The sequence below is a fragment of the Anguilla anguilla genome, chromosome 16, assembly GCF_013347855.1.
Source record: "Anguilla anguilla isolate fAngAng1 chromosome 16, fAngAng1.pri, whole genome shotgun sequence".
In the NCBI taxonomy this organism is placed as follows: domain Eukaryota; kingdom Metazoa; phylum Chordata; class Actinopteri; order Anguilliformes; family Anguillidae; genus Anguilla; species Anguilla anguilla.
In genome coordinates this window covers 27,910,576-27,933,271 of record NC_049216.1, presented here as the reverse complement: position 1 = coordinate 27,933,271, position 22,696 = coordinate 27,910,576, and the positions used below count along the sequence as shown (strand labels likewise).

Below are 22,696 nucleotides of genomic sequence, written 5' to 3'. Positions count from 1 at the left end.
AAGGAGAGCTGCACTGCAGCGGAAGTCTTTGAAATGCCGAACAGATAAACTGTGCCAGGAAATCCGTCTGACCCCCAATGCTCGGGCACCGGAGAGAGAGTTTACAGCTTTAAAGAGAATGACTTTACAACACAAACATTTATGAATCCCGATTAAGCATTTGGACGGTCAGATAGCATTAGCTTTGGTGAAAGTTCATATGAACAGTGAAATTAGGTACAGGACGGCTCTGAACTAAAAAGAACTCTGAAGCATTAATGATATGTGCAGCTTTTAAAGTGTTCCAGTATGGTGGCTTTAATTGTTTAAATTTCTCACTTGAACATATTTGCTGAATTTGCTTATTGCTCGCTGGTGTCACCTTCATGTTCGCCAGCTTGCAGAGGAAAAATATTGATGTTCAACCTTTTTTTTTAATTTTTATTCCTGTTTAGAACTGACCACAGCAGGAGAGAAAGAAGCTGTTTAAATTACATAACCATTTAACTGCACAGAAAGGTTTAGTTTCTGGTGTGAAATATCAATGACGTGACAAAAATGCCATCCACCAGTCATAAGTAGGAATTCCTTTATTGAGGATAATTCATGCCTATGATATTTTAAACAAGATAAATACATACTTCCACTTTGATTTACTACAAATATTACTTTCAGCCAGTTGTCTGGAATTGATGAATGCAATCTCCTCAAAGATCCCCTCATCTTCAATTTTTGTAAGATGTGTGGTTGTGGCCGGGATCTCCATGCTTGTTATAATCATATCTTATTTCTCTGCAGTTCTCTTGCTGCTTCTGCAGAGAAACAGATGTTGGAACAGGGTCTTACTAATATTTTTCGGGATCAATACTAGAGATGTGCATATTCATCTTCTAAGTAACCTTGATAGCTCAACCCATTAAGGACACTCACTGTATCACTAAACCCACACTGTAAAGATCAGTGACCACACTTTTGGTAAAACATTTTAGCAGCCATGAACCTACCTCCTAGTTTGCAGGCACACACAAAAACAACTATCACATGTAAGCACATGTAACGCAACACGATTCATAGTAGAAAGACAATGTGGGAAGACTTAGCCTAAATGTACAAAAAAAGGGAGCAAGAAAGGACCATGGCACATTTGCAACTGCTATTAAGAGCTTAATAGGGAGCTAAAATCATAATGTTTATTTAGAGCAGTCCAGGTAGTAATTTTCACACTCCCAGGCTAATTATAATCCTGAATCTAGATTAGAACTGTCAACGGCATGACCGCAGTAACAGAACGGGCTTTGTTGGTTCAGGGACAGCCACTTAATCTCATGCTTTTACCATGGTGACCAGTTCCAGCAGTGGTAAACTAATCCACTGGGGATAATAGCAGAGGACAGAGGTGGAGCAATGAAGAGAAAAGGGCCTTAAGAGGAGCTTTGGCAAGTTGGTCAGCCCCAAACACTTTCTCTCCCTCTCACCAGGGAGCGGTGAAAGATGACCCTGTGATCACGTCGTCCCTCACTGGAACAAAAGCATGAGCTTGGCTCTCGTTTAGTACCCAAACACTCCACATCGCTGGTCACTCAAACATCCAGATTTAAAATGGACGAACAGGAACAGCATGCAAGGCAGGATCATCCAGAACTCACAGTTGGCCACTGTTTGGTTCTCCAATTGCAGATACCATAGATCAGGAACTATCAGTCAACCTCCAGACAACCTGAAAAGCACTCTGAAATGCTTCCGTACTGACAACTGTGTCAGGCTAACATGTCAACAGTGGCGTGGGGCGGAACCTTCTGAAATAAGCGCCTTCAATAACGGTGATCAACTAAGAGCATGGAGTACCACATTAGGCTTAAAAACTGATAAAACTGTAGCCATCAAAGGCAATAAAAGTATGGTGCAACGTAAGACTAAAACATTCCTGTCAGAACAGACCCATAACAGAATTTAAACAGTTCCTTATCACAGAGAACAAAGCTCAATATGTGGATTACCATCCTGAAGTACAGGGAAATATTTAGAGAAAAAAAGTAACAGTTGCAGTCTTAAATGGACCAAATCCTGAATTTGGCAATACAGGAAACAGGTTCAAAGAGGACACTTGGCACAGGCCACATACTAGGCGAAATGCCAACCATTTTAAACATGGAATAAATAAATAGATTTTGCTCTCCTCACTGCCCAGATCGACCAAGCTGCACCCCATCTCAGGTTAGCCTAGCACTGCCCTCCCCATCTCCAAGAAATGTTTTTAAAAACAAAGGGCACCATGAAAAATGATGAACAATAACACTGCCACGGTTGCATTAACACTGTAAAAGGCTTATTACTTGAGCATGATAAAAAATGTTACTCTGTATAAAACTCCACAGCAAATTATCAGCACTGACTTGTGTGTTGAGTGCTGTCGGTAATGAGAAATGTGTGTGGACATCTTGTGTCGTTCGGCTGCTTTCAAGTTGAAACAAAGTCACACACAGAAAATATTGCAAGAATATTTTGACCTGGGGCCAATGATTCTTTTTACTGCAGTTTGGTTAGTGTTAACGATTAACCCCCTGAGACCACTTTAAGTTAAAGGAGTAAGCCGAAACTACGTTTACAGATCTTTCCGACAGGGTTGGCCCATAAAAAAAGAAAAGCACATTTATACTATTTCATCATAATGTTTAAGGCAGAGGGGCAACGAACACCACATGATACAATGAGCCCAAGTTACTAAGTTCCAAGTTCTTTAAAAACGCAAAAAGAAATCACCAAGATTTCTCTGAACGTTTGGTGGGCTACTTTTCATTTTTAAGCAGTGCACATGAATGAACAGGACATTTTAAGCATTAAGATTTTAATATCAGTGACTTTAATCCAAAAACCAATACTGAAACTTCTTGGCTTTAATAGTCTCCATAATCACATATATTTCATTTCATTTCACATAGGCGGTGCCATATAGCCTATGGTATCCATAAGGTGGAAATGCTCTTGATAATTCCTTTTGATTTATTCATAGATTTTTCTTCATCATTTTATTTAGTTGAAAAATTGGTTTAGTGCTTTATTGGTTTGCTGCCTTTCCTCATTGGTCACCTTAATCCCTGTTAGAAGTGGGACTGCTGGAACACACCCAGGATCCAAACCCTTTTGAAGGCTGTGTCAAATAAATACTTTGATGTTATCTGAGGAGGACCATTAGGCTGAAATAAATACAATAAAGCCCATTTCCATTGTGCGTGTGTGGCAGTTTTAGATTGAACTGTTGTCAATGCAAGGTCTTGGATAAGCAAAATTTACCAATAGGAGGTGGTGTGGGAGGTTTCACTAGAGATGACAACCAAATACTAAATAGTGTAACATTACTCATTAGCTGACGAAATGTGGAAGGAGAAATTGTTGTTGGCGGTCTCTGGCTGCCTAGACAGTGGCTGCTATTAGAAAGACCAGAGAGAGAACTCTGGCCAAAGTGTTGGACAGGGGGTAGCCTTAACTGGTGGGTGAAATTATATACTACTTTCTGGCTAGCTTTTCAGGTTGATCAGTAGCAGCCTATTTAGCCATGACCTTTAAAATGAATTTTTTTATTGAAATGGGAAACTTGACCAGTTGCAACATTGCAAACTATGACTAAATTTCGAGTAGCTAGCTAACTAGGTGCTGCAACTTCTCTCATGCTCACACTACATAATATGGCGGAATACCACTCTGCTAGCTAGCAGTTATTTCTATTGATGTTAACGTAGTGTTTGAATCTATGTGCAAGCATTATTTCTGTGATGCGTATAGCGAACGCTAAAAGACGGTGGGTCAGCACCAATGGAGACAACTCACCGCCAACAAGAAAGAGTCAGTGATGGATTTCTCCATGATTTGGACCATTACAGTATGGCCTTGCATAGCCAATATGTATGAATCCAGAATATTAACACAAGGCATTTAACAACAGCAAACCTGTTTGGATGACAGAGAGGAGCAGCTGAGCTGCCAGTGTCTTCACTGTCAGACATTGAAAATTTTATCACATGATGGGTTTCATTTCTGAATCAGCGTGGCAGTGTATTATAATTGTTAGGGAACCAGGCTTGTAACTCAAAGGTTTCAGGTTCAGTTCCCAGTCAGGGCACTGCTGCTGTACCATCGAGCAAGTCACTTTACCTGAATCGCTTCTGTAAAATTATCCAGCTGTATAAATGGATTTAATGCAAAACTGGGCTCAATTTCCTGGGTTCAATTTACAGCAGTGGAAGAACACAGGTAGAAGAGAAATAACAACTGTAACCGTGTATCTGGCCGAACCCAGGGTGTGCTGCTGGCCCTTTAAGACCACAAACCACTTCACAGGCATACCAAGCAAAGTGAATCGACACTGCAGTTCTATCAGGCTGATTCAATCACACTGGTGATGACTGAAGAGGCATGCTGCCACCTCCATGGATGACATATACCATCCCACGCAAACAGCTAGCCTCTGGCCACAGCATGAGGCCAGTTTAAAAACTCTGGTCATTCCGGGCTTGTTCCACGTTTCCGAAGCAACAGCACGATCAGGAAACAGGGCAGTGCCCATTAATTGGACCTATGGCTGGGGAGGAAGGTGGGCCATGGTATATGGGGCCTTTGCCGTGTTTAAAGATGGTTCCTCCATATTAACTTAAATCATAATAACCTACTGTGCTTCAAGGATCCATTTCATTCACTCATTTTGTGACATTCACCAAGAAAATATATACCTAATGTAGTCATCTACTTAAAAAAAAAAAAGGATTATTCACGTTTCAACGATGTGAAATGTTACTAACACAGACACAGCTGTATTTAAAACTGCTCATCACCTGTTCATGTACAATTACTTTTAACCAATTAATACATTCAAATACACTATTTGTGTTACTTATTCTGCTTTTGGTTTGTCACAGCTTTATTCCTGCAATGTTTTTTTTGCAGAACAATGCGCTGCATTTCGCCTTTTCTGTTAAAAAATCTGAGCATTTTGATTCTTTAAATGGTGCATTTTTCTATGGTATAGGATTCACTGAATGGAGCTCAATAATGATAATGAGGAATATTCTGTACCATTGGAGGACACTAAGAAGTTAGTGTCAGAATGCTTTAATGCTGCACATACAATGCACCACAATGACCAACTTCCTTCCAAATAGGGCACTGCATTACACGTTCAGGAAAAGGAACAATGGGCTCTGTGATAAATACCTGTTTCAACACGACCACAGGGATGTATAATCAGTAAAATCTCAAAAGAACTGTGCAAATGTTCACAAACACGTTGTGCTGAATCAATGCACAACACGTACAGGGTGAATTAAGAATCCATTCCAAGTTCCAGAGATGAATCTATGCTTTTGATGCAGTCACATTTATTTTTATTTTAACCTTTTTTTAACTAGGACAATCAAAAGAGAAATTAGGTTGTGTAGGGAATGCAGATAATGTTCTGGTACAGTTTGTCATGTCATCTACAGTTCCAAAACAGTACTCTAACCTAGCTCTTCTTCACTGCTCGATATACAAAAAAAACCCATCAAGACTTGATGAGATCAAAAATCATTTAAATTTGGATGCTGAAAATGTATCATTTAAATCCATGGATGTCATCTGCATTTTCTTCTGAACTACTGTCAAGATCTGCTTTTTTGGATGAGATTTACTGTCTTAGAATATATCAGTGTCATCAATATTTTATTAACCGTGTCAAGTCAATCCACATATAGAGGGGGAGAAGGCAGGGAACTGAGAGATGTGAGCTTGTTGAAATTCTGAATTATGTTTCTTTTGAAATATATACACATATTACAGATCACACTCTCCACTGACTGCACAACTTCGGAGAGAGAGAGAAGAAATCCAGCACTGTAGGTGAGCTAGAGCAATATTGTTTTTGGTCACCTTCTAACCGTCTCACTTAACAACTTTTACCACATCCTTTCAGTTGAGTAAAAGAAGGAAGGAAAAAGACAGAAACTGTAATCACTTCATCATAAATGACAAATTCATAAATAAGATGACAAGATGGTTTCATCGAAACATCAATTACCCCCAGACAAGAAGCACCATAATCTGACAGACTAAAGATTTCAGGCCTTCAGTGCAACATCAGGATGTCATTTCATCTTCCAAAAAATAAAAATGACTCATTTTGTATGTAAACATATCTTCATTTGAGCTTCTGAAAACAGTTTATTCTATAAACCGTCTGCAGTTATATGCGGACAATCTAATATAGATTCAATCGCTGCACAAAAAGAGGACAAAGGGCTATTAGCAAATCATTTGCAAAAAAAAAAAAAGTTGTTTTTTTTGTAGAGCTCTGCCATGTGTAAAAGCAAACAGAGCTTTAAAAATTGTAAATGAGCTGATCACATGATCAGGCTTTGAAATCAAAGCCAGAGGATTCAGCTGAGTATAACTTGGCAATGAGGCAAGTATTCACTTCAGGCAAGTTATTTTCAGTATTCACTGCAACAGGCCTCCTCTTGGGGCTTGAGAGGGATACTTGGAAGCAAAGCACCCTTCTCACACCAGCGTTCACAAGAAAAAGTACCCCTTTAGCTGCGGTGGTGCATGCAATGCTATGCTATGGCCTGTAAGGAGGATGCTCTCAACTTCTAACATGTGTTAGGCTAATGCAGGTTTAAATAACCAAAATGCAATCCAGTAGGCTACTGGTTTGCTTTTGCACAGCTAAGCCTAGACTGGCAATAGTGAGCCACAGCTTTGCTACCATCTCCAATGATCTGAAAGAACTGACAGAAATGATAAACGCAGCCTGATGTTGTTCCAACCATCAATTTCTATTGCGGAAAGGCTATTACCAATATGCCATTTACACTAATCGCCAAAAGGCCTGCGAGAAGAATACTTCATTGGATAAAAAAGGAATACCCATTTAATTTAAAAAAACAGTGAAAGCATGATTATTAATCATTAATATCTGTGGCCTCCCAAATGGCCCTTCAGATAAAGCCCAAGAGCACTTGGTGCACCCCCTGGCATTGATTTGAATAGTGAATGTGCCAGGGCTGACTCTGGCCAGGAGTCCCAACGGCCAATGCCCAATTAGCCAGAGTGATCTTATCAGAACGAACTGTGAGAGCGAGTCTGCTGCCTGCTATGTGCTCGCACCAGCTACAAAACAGAAAGACACAGCAGGAGAATAAAAGCAAAAAGGGTGGCAGTATACAACCAAAAACAAAGAAACTACCAATCCAAGCAACAGATCAGTTAAAACTGTGCGGCCTTGGCAAATACAGAATAATCAGCATTTCAAAAGGATGATGAACCCCTTGAGGAACACAGTCAGGTCATAGAAACTCTGAACAGCCACTTTCAAAATTTGGCTTAATTTGAAGATTAAAAACAAGGGCACAGCAAAATCCTTCCTAATTTTCTCTGTGTGCTAACAGATGGAGGGAGGACAGAAAGCGCAACTCGGAAAGAAACATAGCAGTCGCAATGTTAGCCTGTGCCTCATGGATGAACACGGCTTTGTTTTTATTGCCAGTCAAAACTATTTCAGGGCCTTCAGCGATAAGTGAGCATCTGTGGACATTCAAGTGAATCCACTGTTTTCAAGCAAGGCTTGTACACAGGCCAGTTTGTTTAACAAAGCAAAGTCAATATTAATAGAGCGCACATACACATTTACACACAGCCCAGCCCAATTCCTATGTGATAGTTAATGATAAACCATTCTGTGGCGTTTAGGCAGTCTGAGAAAGCGTACACCTAGAATAACAAGTGGAGCTAACGTTCTGAAAGCTGCACACGTACAATGAAAATTCATTATCCCACCACCTCAGCTTCTTAGCTCAATCCCATATCTGAAAAGTATAGACTTTGTTTGGGCGAGAGAAACCAGGAGATGCTGAGCATGTGAAAGAAGGTTTGAGGCCAGTTATTGTTTTAACTGCAGCCAGAGTCTGCCTTGCCTCTGGTCCAAAGGTTCTGTCATTTCTAAATAACTTTACTGTCAGCTTCATTATACCACAGAGCAGATTCACCTGAGTTCTTATGAGAGATTCCTCACCCTAAGTTACTAATGAGACTGGAGAAAGTACATTTAAGGAAACAAAAATCTCTCCATACCCCTCAAGTGAGTAATTGCTAAAAATACATATCTATAAGCATCTCCAGGGTGGATTGCCATCACTTATGGCTCCATGTCCATATGTCCAGCTCCATTGCCATAGCAAAGCTTGCATCTTTGGTGCACATGACCCTGTAGTTCATTAGTGCACACTGGCCCCGGGGGCTCTGCAAAGCTAAGGCCAAGAGGAGGGCTGTGCAAATTAGTGAAGACGATCTGTACGTGGAGAAATTAAAGTCAGCAAAAGTACAGAGTGGCATAAGCAAGTGTGCTTATTAGGAGGAAGCCAGCTGTTTTGTTAATGCTGGCATATCATTTTCGTATCAAAAGGCTGAGTTCTCATTAGCGCTCTGAAGCAGCTGTCATTCTAAGGGAGAAACCTGGGGGGGGCAAATCATACGCAAGACAGAACAGAATAACACAGGATATGAAGTTAGCACATCTTTCCTACGAACAGACTCATGTTTTAACAAGAGATCATCTCAAAATGGCAGAGGCTTCATTTTACTGGTTTATCCTATTTAGAATTTAGTCCACACTGGTGCAATCAATCACTTAAAAAAATAACATTCTCATAGAAATGTTATTGGAGTACAAATTGTGCTTAAGCAGGATTCTTTTATATGCATGTACAAGGAAATCTTCAAAGCTTAATCAATGATAAAAGCAGCCATTTATATAAGGGCCACCTTATATAGCATATTTAACGTGAAAATACTAGCCTACATGTAAATGCAATGCAAATTTATGTGACCAGAATTCATTTTAATTAGCGCAACCCATTACAGTACAATATAGCAACAGTAACCACGGCAGGCTGAGCCTCAATGAAAGGTCAATTTTACAGTTACATGGCAGTTACTCGTCTTTAAAACCAATGTTTGCCCATGACAATTCAATTAAAATGGGTACAACTGTTGTTGAGTGACAAGACAGGAATCGAATCAAGCTAAGGGGGACATCCTACATAGCCAATGTCAAAACGGTTTGAAGACAACATTGACTAGGATTGCAATTCCACTACCTTTTTTAAACAGTGTGGAATTGAGCTGTTGGTGTGGAAGACATGCAAGGAAATGACAGATCTGGAGAAAAGCAAAAACATTGATGACAATAACTTCATTTAAATCCTACAAAAGCAAGTAACAGATTATTAGCATTCTGCCAAAATGTCTAGCTCTAGTGTTCATTTTGAGGTCACAGTTCTTAATTGGAGGTTCTGATGATTTCTACATTGTCAGCTGTGGAATTACTGTCTTAAAACACTATCGCCTATTACTCATTAACCACTGAAACAGAATAGTTTCAGCTTCAACAATGTCTTAAGAAAGTTCAGCCAATTTTTTCTATTATTTTTGTGTTATATTATTTATGCTATTTCAAAAAGTTGGTAATGATGCACAATCAAAGCATAGGCTACGCTACATTATAAATCAGATAGCTGGGGTCATGTCTTTTTTGTTTGTCAGATCATAGATCAAAATGGTGAGAAATCATCAATAATTACTTTCTGGGTCAAAGAGAACCGTGGATCATGTTTACAAATAAAGAAACATACTTCTGTGTAACCAAGCATGAACAAATAATGGATGTGCTTTAAAGTTCAGGATTTGTGATTAATGGTTAGAACTCATGATTTACAAGCATCGGTAGATGCATTTCCTATTTCTAAGGAGTAAGAACTATTAATTACAAGAGTGAATACTTTTGACAAAAAATGTCTGCAGGAATTGAGAACTAACCCTATTTACCCCAAGGGCACCATAAACCAAAGGTACTTTCAAAAACATCTCAGCATGGTGATGGCACAGCAAAGAAAATGGTCATTTTTCCAAAAGGTGCATGACGGCCATCATTTAACTCCATGAGTCCTCCCTTCATCACAGCACCCTAACTTCTGCAGACCTTGTAGGCCTACTTCCTCTGATACTTTACCACAGCTAACAGCACTACTGCAGGTCCCAAAATCCAGCGCTTCAGGGTAGGATCACAGCAGCTCCACAAAGATACATCTCCTATTGCTGGGAATGTGACACCTTTGGAATACCGAGTGCCTAGCATCCAGTTCCCAGACACAAAAGGCTTCCCGGATATTGAGGTCTTTTTGTTCACGGTCATTTCTGAGCTGCATACCACAGTGACCACATTCCAACATGGTCCCATTTTAGGGAAACATTCTCAAACAGCACTGCCACACGGACATGGGGGGTCAGACAATTCCAGACAAGGAGGCAAAAACCGTTTATCCTTTGGTATCATTCTGTCCACTGCAAAGAAGTAGGCTAATAAACTATCAAAACAAGTCACAGAATCTTGATGAGACAACTACACCTTGATTGCTTGGTTTCCATTAATAGGTAATGACTGCAGGTTAAGTCTGCTTTAGATCCTGTAAACCACCCCAGACTGCATGAATCCAGCAATGACATCAATCCCGTAAAGGTCCTTGCGACTCAAATCCCTCAACATGAGTAAACCCATAAAACCACCATAACATTTTTTGCATCTAGGAAAATACTATGAAAAATAAAAATAAGTGCATTTTCAAATACACAGAGCACAAAAAATAGAAAGTAGAAACAAAAACCATTGTGATCTGCAAACCACTTAATGGTTCTGAGAACATTCAGAGTAAAGGGTCTTAACTGGTATACAAAGCCAACTCACAGCCTTTGCACTTTGAGCTGCTTTTTTGTATAAAGGTGCTGTACAAATAAAGTTGATTAATATATAAGCTGGCAGGGTATGAAGCTGGTTTCACATTCTATCAGGATTACTGTAAGTGCACACTTGTTCTTGTAAAAATACACTCATTATGACTTGTTCAAATGCCCCTGTTTTCACTGTCCCAGCCCCCTTAAATTTTTGGGCTGATTTCCTCTGAATGACTTTAAAGAGAAAGGAAAAGATCATTTTTAAAATCATAACCTAAGGGAAACATCCAGTTCAATATGTAGGCAGGAACTTCACAGTGCATGCAGACAGATGCACAAAATCACCAAGGCTTCTAAAACCACTGTCTGTCTGACACCAAGTCCAAATTCAAACATGACAGTTGACTGTGGACTGCACTTGTCGCCAGCAAAAACTTTCCTATTTTCCCTCCAAGTAGGCTAACTTTGTCTAGTAAACTTTCCACCAGAGGGTCTGATTGGTTAAAATAATGCAGGCCGGGGCTTTTAGGGGGAGTTTTCCATTTCTGTTTCGTATTAGCCTACATAAAATAAAGTTTTTTTTGTTGTTGTTTTGTTTTGTTTTTAAATAGCATACACTTCTGAGATGTATACGTGCAAAACAAAATCAGGCCAAACATTATTTTTTCTATAAGAAATTGGAAAAAGAAGTTGGCCTAACAGCAGAAACTTGGTGTTTGAATCTGTTTCTACATTACAAATAATAATAAAAATTATACCAATCATATGGGCACAACAAAAAGATTTTTCCGGGCCAGATCTGACTTGCAGATTCTAATACAAAAAGGTTGTTCTTCTGAAAAAAATGGGAAAAGGGCTTTCCCTGCTCCATAGAGTTCTTCCTAGAAGCATACTAGTAAACAAAATGGATGCATTAAATATAGCATGGTGGAAAACATTAGGCTAATTAAGCTTTAAATTAAAACATTTGAGGAAAAACTGATTCCAAATTATTATACAAGTAGTTCATTAAATACATCCAGGAAAAATATAGCTAAACAGTCATAACAGAAGGCCCTTTCCCTACAAAGACTGAGTCCCAGAAAAAAATTAACAGACCTTCCATTTAGAATTTAGGTTACCTTGACCACAGAAAACCTACAGTCATTACAACTAACATTTACTCTTGAAATCCAGAGAAGGTAGATTTCAGTGCACATTCAAAATAAAATTTTGTTCATGCACCAGCGACACTGAAGACCAGTCGTCTAGGCAGACTATGCAGAGGTTGTTGCGCTCTCCCCCACAAACCACTGGCATCCCTACCACACCATAAAATCTGGCTGACTTTACACTATATCCCTTAACATTTCAAAAAGGAAAAAACACTGGATTTGGAAAGCAATTACAATCTGTAAAAAAACAACAATCCAATCACTGAAAAATGTCTATAAAATCAGCAGTGCTCCAAAACATCAACACAAACATGAGCCAACCTTATGCACATGAACTGACTTGCAGTGTACAGAAACAAGCAAATCTATGGATAGGCCTAGACTTTTCTGTATGAATAATTCACAGTGATTATTCAAGTGGTATTATCCACTTATCCTTAAAGATTTTCTAATTGCACTACATAGTACACTCAAATGCTTCATAAAACTTTCTACAGCACTATCAGAAACAGCAATGGGTATGACAGATACGTAGGTTTGATTGAAAGAAGCCATAGAAGCTTAGACCACCATCATCCACGTGAGGCTTCAGAATTCATGTTAGTAAGCACTCTTCCCATGGATTCCACTGTGATTACACTAGGTCCAGAGACCATTAGAACTGACAGGTCTGCACAAACTGGTGCTTTTAAAAAATCAACAACACATTAAACTAAATTAGAAACATATTCTAGTAAGGAAATTTGAACTAAAGCATTCCCTAAAATAAAATGTTGGGACACCAAAACATTATTCAATCTAGACAACTCCAGCAGCAGTTAAAAAAGGAAGATGGGCTGTGGTGTCACATTTAATGTAGTCATCACTTGTATGACCCCCACATTTAAACAAAACCATCTAGGCCTAAATATTCAGTTTAGCCCTCAGATGTCTGTCCATATTTCCTAAAAGTCTAAAAGTTTAAAATCAAAACACAGCTTTAGCACATATTACAGTGATGAGTAACTACCAGTTTAAACACAGCATGAGTAATATGTTGTAAAAAACCCTTTTTCCTTGTCACTTGTTACATGTTGCCCCATCCCTGCACTTCTTGGTAAATTGTATTTGTCCTAATACTCTAGCTTAATCTTCTGCCTAGTTTGGCTTTGCAGATGTTAGACCAGGATAGTGTTCATTGTTCTCAGCTAGAAATAGCTGTACAAAATAAGTAATTGTACCTTACTGAACCCGTGTTCAGCAGTTGTCTACGATCATGAAAATGCACTTCTTGTACGTCGCTTTGGATAAAAGCGTCTGCCAAATGAATGTAATGTAATGTAATGTAATGTTGATCTAGCTTTTAGTGTTGAACGTGTAATAGTGTCCTCTCACACGGTAGTTCACCTTATCTGAAAACCCTCTGGGAGTTATCATGCTGAACCTCTTAACCCCCCCCCCCTCCCCCACATTAGCATAGCTTTTTTTCCCCACTAGTCTATAGCTTAATTTATATGTCAGCAGAGGCATGTCCCCACCCCTTCCCTATGGCCCAATTTCTGTGCAGGCACAACTGACACATAGCTATTTATGCTTAAATTATAAAACATTTCCAGCGAGCCCTAATATAGGAATGGGCCCTGGACACATCAACATTTAATGATTTTAACGGTCTATCTGTATGAGGCTTTGCATTAAAATTACATGCTGATATTCAAATTACATATTGGAATTATATATACTGCAGAAAGTTCCAGCTTAACCCCTTCTGTAGCACTCCTTTTTTAACACAAGTCTGAAAATGACATATCCAAAATAAAATGGTTACTATTCTTGAATCGTTTCAGCTATGGGCATAATTCTGGTCTCTTCTGAAAGGTAGCCTAACCCAAGTTGGGAGTTTGCTTTCCTAGAGTCAGAATTACTCTAAATATTACAGAAACAAAGTAACAGAAGCTCAAACACAGTGATAGTTTTTTTCCTCACCCAAAAGATTATTTATTTTATTTATTTTTTTGAGTAGATACAGATGTTTGTGGCTGAGCCTGGTCAGCTTAACGCAATGGGGCCACTGCCACAATGCTGGACAAATCCTGGTTCAGATTTGATGACAATAGCACCAAAAATGAGTACTGTGTATTGTTTTTTTTTCCCAAGCTCTGTCTAGGCAAGTTTCCAAAAAGGCCATTTGGAGACTCCAGGACACTTGGTAACCAAATGATATTATGGGTCTTTAAAGGTATAAAATACTATATATTATATACTGTATGCTTGTGGAAGAAGTGTGCTGAAATTAGCTTCCTTTCCCTCCGCCTTGTGACTCTCTCCCACTCCCACGCCACTTCTGGCAGCAGCAGGTCTGAAAGATTGTAGAAAACAACTACATTAGCTAGCTAGTTTACTAATCCATTGATTGAGGGGCACTGGTTGAAGCTTTATTCAAACACTTCACCCCATTCAACATGTCAAACACATTCCACAATTTCACATACCACATTTATTATTCAGAATGAGGCCTACTCCTTACTCATTAGCATACTGAATAATAATAAATAATATTTTTGAGAATGTATTTAGATGCTCACGAATATAATATGGGATCAAGTTCTTCACTGAATTTGAATAATTTTTGCCAATTAAGTTACCTTTCGAAACGTAACTTCAATGTCTAAAATGCTTCTCAGTCGTCACTATAATAGCTTGCCACTGGCTAGCTGTGTACTGGGATGTTATGCCCTCCATGTTAAGTCATTGCTTGCACACAGCAGATCCCACTGGCAGTACTTTTTAGGTGGGCTCATCTTGCTCCAGAGATTTTCAATGTACGCAGTACTGTCAGCTTGTATGCAAAGGCTAAACAGTCAACACTGTAAGCAGACAATGAACGTTCTATTGATGTTTCTCCGAATTAGTACATTTTTGGGAATATAAGGGGAATTTTATTTGCTGGACCCATGACGTGATAAGGCTACACACTTTACCGTGATTCGTGCTGTCTGTGGATTTCCAAAACATAAACACGAGGACCCCCCAAAGCCTGTTTTGCCTACACGTTACAAAATAAGCAATAACCAGCTGACCACCCTATACCTGGCTAGTCTAACAGTTTGGGCACCAGTTTACTCTACCAGCTTAACCAGCTTTAACCAACCATAGACTAGCTAGAACTACCTACAGACCAGCTTTGACCAGACTAGTCTTAGCTGGAATTTTCAGCAGGGGTGTGGATCAAAAAATCAGTGGATTAATTTGACAGTTTTATTTTTAGAATAAAAACTACAAACTGTGAATAAATACAATAATCAGTCCAAAATATAGCCACCTGAAATTAATTTGTACAAGCCAGTTATGTTTTCTGTGAACTACCATAAAATATGGTGGTGTTACCCAGTCTGCTGCCAATATAGGGTTTTAATCAGACCATAATGAAATGTTATTTGTACGTGCTGCGTTTTCTGGGACACAACCATGACATGCGGTACTGTCCCTCAGTCTTCTGCAAATGTGGGGGTTTTTTTACCCTGGAGCAATGTAATTATTGATAAACAGATAAGATAAATATCTAGATACATTACTTAGCTAACTAGTTAACTTACACAAAATTAACAGGATACATAATTCTGCCCGATATTGGTGACATTGCTTTATGGCCGACAAGACCTCAAACCAGAGAAGGTCAGTCGGTCACACTATTCTCTCTCTCTCTCTCTCTCTCACGCACGCACGCACGCACGCACGAACTCACACACAGAGCAGCCGAAAAAGGAATTTACAGCTTTTGACGTTAGCTAGTATCCAGCAATCTGATTGCCTCCACTAGGTAGGTTTTAGCCAGAATTATTTTACAGGTCGATGGGTTAGCTTTAATCTCAGCCTAAAATTTGGAAACCCAACTACAAATAGCCTATTTATTAACGTTACAAATAACTTTTACAAATATCAACAATACTTGAATTAATGTTTCAAGAAGCCCCACGAGCCTGAACACAAAACAAGTTCTAAGAAATGTACTGTACAGCCCATAGTTTACAGTGCATCCGATTTAGTCAATTCAGGTGACTGTCAGCTGTCAAAGCAACGTTAAATTAACGTTACCATGCTAGCAGGCACAGAGAGCGTGCTAGCCTAGCGCACATCGTGCAAACCCAGCAGTCATGAACTAAGAATAAATAAACCATTAAAGCTAGATCACACTAGCTCCACAGCTTGCATACAAGAGCATGAACCATATCTTATACCAAACCCCCCCCCAAAAAAACAGAATTCTTCTCAGGAACAGTCATTAGCTAACGAGACCTCGCTAGGTAAGCGAATACTCGCCTTAAACTCTATACGTAAATAATGTACATAATCTCATCATTACAGATATGTTGACAATTGTACTCTTACATTTACTTTCTCAGTAGCATTTCCTTTCCAGCGTTGCCCGGAAAAACAGATTATGGCTCCGAAACAGTCCCCCAAAGTATTACTATTAGCTACGTTAACTAGCCAGCTCCGCCTCCTTCTCAGAGATGAGTACCCTAGCAAGCCACAACTTCAACATTACCACCAATATTAGTCTAGATACATGCCAAGCCACGGTTAACCAATCCATGATTTCAAAGTTACTCAAACGTTGGAGGAAAACGAAGTAACATTAGATCTAACTGCTACAGATCAAAATCATTTGTCAAGCAGTTAGTCTAATTGCTTACATTCTCTACAGCTAACATGCTAAAATGATCAAGGCTGCTAGCAACATCATTTATTGCTGTTGCCTAGCTATGTAACGTGGCTAGTCTAGCTATGTTAGTCTAACAATAATACAATAGCTGCCATAGCTGGTAAACGTTAACAGAGTCCGTAAAGTCAAAATAATTGACACCAGCCACTTTAATGTACGTCAATTTAAGTAAACATACTGTTTCGTTCTGGGTATGGAGTGAACGTAACGTTAGCTACGAAAACACACAACACGCCTACAAACTCGTAACTTGCTAGCCAAGGTTAGCTAGCCAATTAGCCTAGCTACCACACACGTTCAGAGTAAATGGAATCGTAACGTTAAAGAGATAAGGCCCACACAAGACGAACAGATAATCATCCCACAGACAAACACAAACATGCTCACCAGTCAAATAATTAATTTGGTTTTACCTTTAGAATATAGCGATTTTGGGGAATTAAGGTCGAGATCAGCGCTGAGCAGCGATATGAAATCAGAGGGCATCGCAATGCCTCTGAGGAGGGGAAATCGGACACCCTCTTGATAAGAAATGTAACAGACTAGCGATCGCTGTAATGTTGAAAAGATGTAGGAATAAAAGTTGAAGAAATGAAAACAGAAAAGTAAGAAAAACGCAAATGTACCTTTACTCAACTGTATACTGAAATATGAGTAACTAGCTGCGTTTCTTTCTCTATCCCTTTCAAAACTGACAACGCTTCCACACTTATTACTCAGTCAGTAGCTACGTTCCTCTATTTTCTTTGCGACTCCTCCCACTCACGCAGGCGCGTCAATGATGAGAAGTGGGCAGAAGCCTGTCACATGACAGTCTTTAACAGATTACAAGGACCGTAGAATTCAGTGATGAATAACTTCAGTTTTTGATGAAGCTTCTTGTTCGTTTTGTTTATTGTTTCTTTTGGTTGACATAGTAGTCCTTAATTAATTGATTGCTTTACGTGAAATTGAGTGTTATGAAAGGAAAGTGAACAGTCGAATTTAATTCCAATTTAAAATTTAGGCAAAATATTTTTAGTAAACTCACTTTTTAAAATTGCGATGGCACACGGAGAGCTTTTAATGTGTGTAGCAAGATGTTTCATCACAGAGTTGTCACCGGTTGTATGCTTTTGTATGCAGGGATTTGGGGCAATGTACAGAAGAGTGACCTTTAGAGGCTGAATAATGTCATAAAAAAAGATTAGCTCCACATCAGAAGGGCCTCTGGAGACCATTTATGTTGTAGTTCTGAACAGGATGGAGAAGAAGACCCTGTCCTGATGATGTACTCTTATTTTGGTCATTTCACAACTCCCAAGTGTTCCACTCAACCTATTAGGTTCCTCTCCATACCTGCTTCATTTTGCACTTTTAATAACACGAGGGCAGGGATGGGCAATTCTGGTTCTGGAGGGCCTGTGTGTATGCAGGTTTTTGTGTCCGCCAGTTATCTTGGCTAAATGAGCCACTTGGCTGTGTACATCAACACTGGTTCACTCTGAGATAAGATCACAGTAAAACATTTCATATGGGGACACAGGAACAGTCTTTGGCTGTTATTCATGTGTTTATCAAGAAATGTAGCTAAAATGTCAGATGATGCAAATGTTAAGGCTGATTATGTCATTAAGGCCAGAAGTTGGCATGAAAACCAGAAATAGATTCTGATTTGTTTAGCATTATCTTTGACGTCAATTGTTTTGTGCTGTGAAACAACCAAATTTCCACTGGGGGCTGAATAAAATATCTATCTATCTATGTGTCTATCTGTCTCTCTCAATCTATCTTACTGTCATTTGATAATTCTCCTCACACAAATCATTAAATTATCTTAACTTTCAGAAGTATTCAATGGCAAGATGATCCCAACAGATAATCTACAGTCTGTAGGTTAACATTGTTGATTATGTACACAAAGTTCTGCAGGAGTTCCTCCACTAAACGTTGGCTGTGTTTGCAATAGAAACACCTTTACTAAGGTCCAGGCATTGTAGTTTATTATTGTAAGTTTGACTTTGAAAATTTGAAAAGAAGCATTGAGTTCTACAACACTTTCTGGTTAATTCTACCCACACCCACATAATTAGTGGGCTACAAGTGAAAAACAGGGGAAGTTTAGGCATGCTGACATTTGACTAGCCAGCGCATTTGGTTCTCAAATTCCTAACCCCTCCCACCTTATTCAAGAATGTAGTACATTCATGAGAACACAGTTCAAATAAGCATTGTTTGCACATTATCTCAAACAAATTATCTTGTGATTAAGTTATGAATAGAATATACATATAAAATAATATAATTTATCTGACCATGGGTCATTGAGTATTGTATGTGATAAGGAGAACAACAAGATTGTTTTGGAAGTTGTGGTCATCAGTTGTACTAATGATCCCTTGGACACTTTAGAATGGTTAAGTATGAGTGGAACATATAAGTAATGTTTTCAGTCTGATTTCTTATGAAGTTGACATAAGAGAGATGAAATGGTGGTGCCAAGATTGGGTTTTACTGTTCAGTTGCACCTTGCAGCTGTTTGGAATGAATATTTATTTTCACAAATCAAAACAGGATTCTACATCAGGCCTCCTCAAATCCTGCGCTACCGTTCAGAGAAAATAGCTCTATATGGTTACTATTTACAAACAAGGTGTTCTGTAATGAAGATAATATTATTGTGTGTGCATGTAATAAAGCCATATTTTAATGAAGCCATATTTGTAAAGTGAAACAATAACGTCCTGAATCTATAAATAATATGCATTTTGCTATATATTGTAAAGTGTTATGCATAAAAATTGGTGTGTGTAATATTAGTTTAAGGTGAGCCGAATATTTATTTAACTGTTTGAATCCGCAGTAAATTATTAATAGCTCAATGTGTATTTGCAGTTGCTATGTGTAATATTTGCTGCTCATTTGTCTATTAAATCCCTATATAATAATTTATAACTCACTTCTAAGCGAGTTAAAATACCATTTAGAACTGAGTTGACTGTATTTGGTATTATGGAAAACCACTATAAATTTGAGTGACACTTTAGAAACATAAAGACTACATGATGCACATTAAATATCATTAATAATAATTTTAAAAATGTAATTACTTTTACAATCAATACATTCTTTATGGGCAATACAACCCAAAGGGACTGTGATGTTTTTTGCACAGATACTGTTCATTCAATTAAAAAAATATATATATTTTTTTTGTAAAGATACTGGCCTAGTATCTGCAAACATTGGTCAGGTATACAGGTATTCCATGACAGTTTCAGAATTCAGTGTGGCAACCAATCAAGGTTCGATGAATCAAATTGATCTCTGACATCTATATTCCTCAAGGGTGTTTTGCTTACAATGACAGTTTATTTCGCCAAGGCTGAGAACGCATTTTCACTCAACTGTGGATTTACCACCGACCACTGAACAAAATCAGTCATGATCATTAAATGCAGAGATGATCTTTGTGAATTTATTTGGAAGCGTAGGCGTAGGTTTCATTTCAGCTTTGGGGCAGGCACACTGCTGGACAACAAAGTGAAATGTCATGTCTCACAAGAATACTAGCTTGCCTAGCAATTCATTCATATGAAAATATTGGGGGTGACATGGTTTTCCCCAAACTTATGCATATGTTTGGAATTATATTTGTATCTATGCAAATTTAAATTGCATGTTTTAATGCTTGTGATTTGTCTTTGACAAGCAATAGTTTTAAAAATATGAAAAGTGTGATACACAAGTATATTTGAGCCATTTTTACAAACAATATATGAAGTAGGGTATATGAGATTAAACCATAAGGCATATTTTCACTTATTTTCCTGGTTAAAGAAAAGATAAATCAAAATAAAATAAGGTGAAACTGGAAAGACTTGATTACCTAGAGTTGATTAAATATGTTAATGCTGGCACTGGAAATGCCAATTCTATTAATTTTATCCTTTCATTATGAGTATGTCAACTGAGCTGTTGTAGTGATATGTAGATTTTGTTATAATTTCAGCAACATAGAATATAGCATGTTCATGTGAATTGCTATGTTAGTTTCATCCCTGCGCAAAGATACCTTAAATATGGCTAGGACATACAGTATGTTTATGTATTTTTGAATTTCATTGTAAAAAGGAAAGCAATAAAATATGAGGACGCAAAGAATGATTATTTCCTCTTCATATGACTATGAGTCTTTGGGGAACATATGAGAAGCGGTTCTATAGCCTTTGATCCACTGTTGCAGTTTATAGATTTGACACAGTAATGCAGTTATTGGCTGGCTATGATTCACACAAGCGAAAAAAACAGTGGCAGAAATATTTGTTGTCAGAGGGTGGTATGAAATGAGTGCCTGCTGCTGGCGGTTAGTCATTTTAATGTTAAAATGCTTTCCTGTTTATTTATGAAATGTACTTTTCTTAGAATGTAACAGTTATAATGTTATGCTGAACATTGAGTCACACATTAGGACAGCTCCCCTCTGTGTACATAGATGGGATGCACATGTCTATGTATACTTTCCAGTAAAAAATAATACAAGAGGCACTCATGTCCTAATTATGTTATGCGCCACACTTTTATGAAATAAACTAACGCCAAAGTGAGACCATTATTTGATATGAAGACAAGTGTGTGTTGACTGTTGAAAATCCTATATGATACAGGTAAGACATGTGGTACTGTATATGCGGTAGCTGGTTCAAACCATCTGTGAATCTGTGTTGTACGTCGCTCTGGATAAGAGCGTCTGCCAAATGCCTGTAATGTAATGTAATGTAAATGTAATGTAATGAATCTCTTGGGAGGATCTTCAATCCCCACCACTGCATCATTGAAGATGCCATCCCTTTTCAATCTGTTACCCTCTCTGCTTTCTACCAGCCTGTATGAAGCTCCGAATGAATGAGACCAGGCCTGTATGCTGTCTTTTAAAAACTAGGGGTCAGTGTTCTGCTGTCTCTATGTAACTACTGCACGTGGATCTCATGTCAGTACAATCTGGGTTCGAAGAAAAAAGTTTTCACAAGTGGAATTTTGGAATATCTTTCTCATTTGTCATCTCGCTGAGCACAGAGCTGTTGTCTGGATTTAGAGTCATGTCACATGCTCTCTTTGTGTACTGCAGTCCTCTGGGAAGACCCCGTTCTCATTTCTCTAGCAGCTCCGGTGCCTTTCTCCCACTCTCACTTCTCCTGACAGGTCTCTGGATGGCATGGCAGTGTTCCTGCTAATTCTGTTCTCAGCAGTAACTCACACAACCTTGGCTTTGAACAACCAACTGCATAAGCACCACTGAGTTACTCTAATTGGTAGTTCCCAAGCAGGGATCTTTTAAATCAGCCATTTGAATGCCACCGGTAAAGGCCAATGGTTTAGTGCATGTGGTGAATACTTAACATATTTGGTGAAATGAATGCACTGCGGTGTACAGTTTACTGGTCAAGTGTGTCAGATAATACATTTAACACAGACCACAGAGCAGTATTTTTGTCCAAAAAAATGCAGTGGGTTGCATTGGAAATGTTGGAATTACAGCAACAATGAAGCCATTGCTGAAATCTGATGACTGGATCATGGGACTAGGTTGCATCACTGCATATTTATGTTGAGATGCGTGTGAGCTTTTTTCAGAATGTTATTGTTTCCTTCTGTCATTGTCATTCATCACACACTTCCACGTTAAAGACACAGGCACTGAAAATACCTTTGGAATTATTGATGAAACAGAATTGGTTTAGATGTTTGTCTGTGAGACCTTTAGTAAAGAAATAATTTAGGTAAATCTGATTTAGCTTTGCATACTAAACCTTGGCAAAATAAGTGGGACAGTGAAAGTAAAATATGCTTTTACATATGCTGGCATTCTTGCTGTATTTACATGGCCACCAGACTATCTCACTGCAAGTCGTGTTCTCCTAATGGAAAAAAAGGTCAGAAGATCTCAGAAGTTTATTTACTACAAGAGAGTTTTTTTTTCTTTTTTTTGCATAGAATGTAAATTACAAGACTGATTCAAATGAAAAGAATGTTCATTTCAGAAGCATCTGCACATTTTGTATTTCTTCCAAGGTTCTCCACCAAGTGAGAATTTAATTATGTTGTTTTTCATCAGGTACCCAGCACC

The 22,696-nt window shown here is 38.5% G+C and overlaps 1 protein-coding gene across 5 annotated transcripts in view; it reads right to left on the bottom strand.

Annotated features, from left to right (window-relative positions):
• Positions 1-17,359, bottom strand: part of nfat5b (nuclear factor of activated T cells 5b) — a 52,396-nt gene extending 35,037 nt beyond the window's left edge. For 2 of the 5 annotated variants that reach the window (XM_035395950.1, XM_035395951.1), the window contains exon 1: positions 17,004-17,355. In XM_035395950.1, the coding sequence (XP_035251841.1) occupies positions 17,004-17,076 (73 nt within the window). In that variant the 5' untranslated portion in view covers positions 17,077-17,355. Of the gene's footprint in view, positions 1-14,128; positions 14,224-16,253; positions 16,328-17,003 lie in introns of those variants that run through there. The other 3 variants (XM_035395952.1, XM_035395953.1, XM_035395954.1) reach the window with 3 other exon arrangements.
• Positions 17,360-22,696: the final 5,337 nt, after the last annotated feature.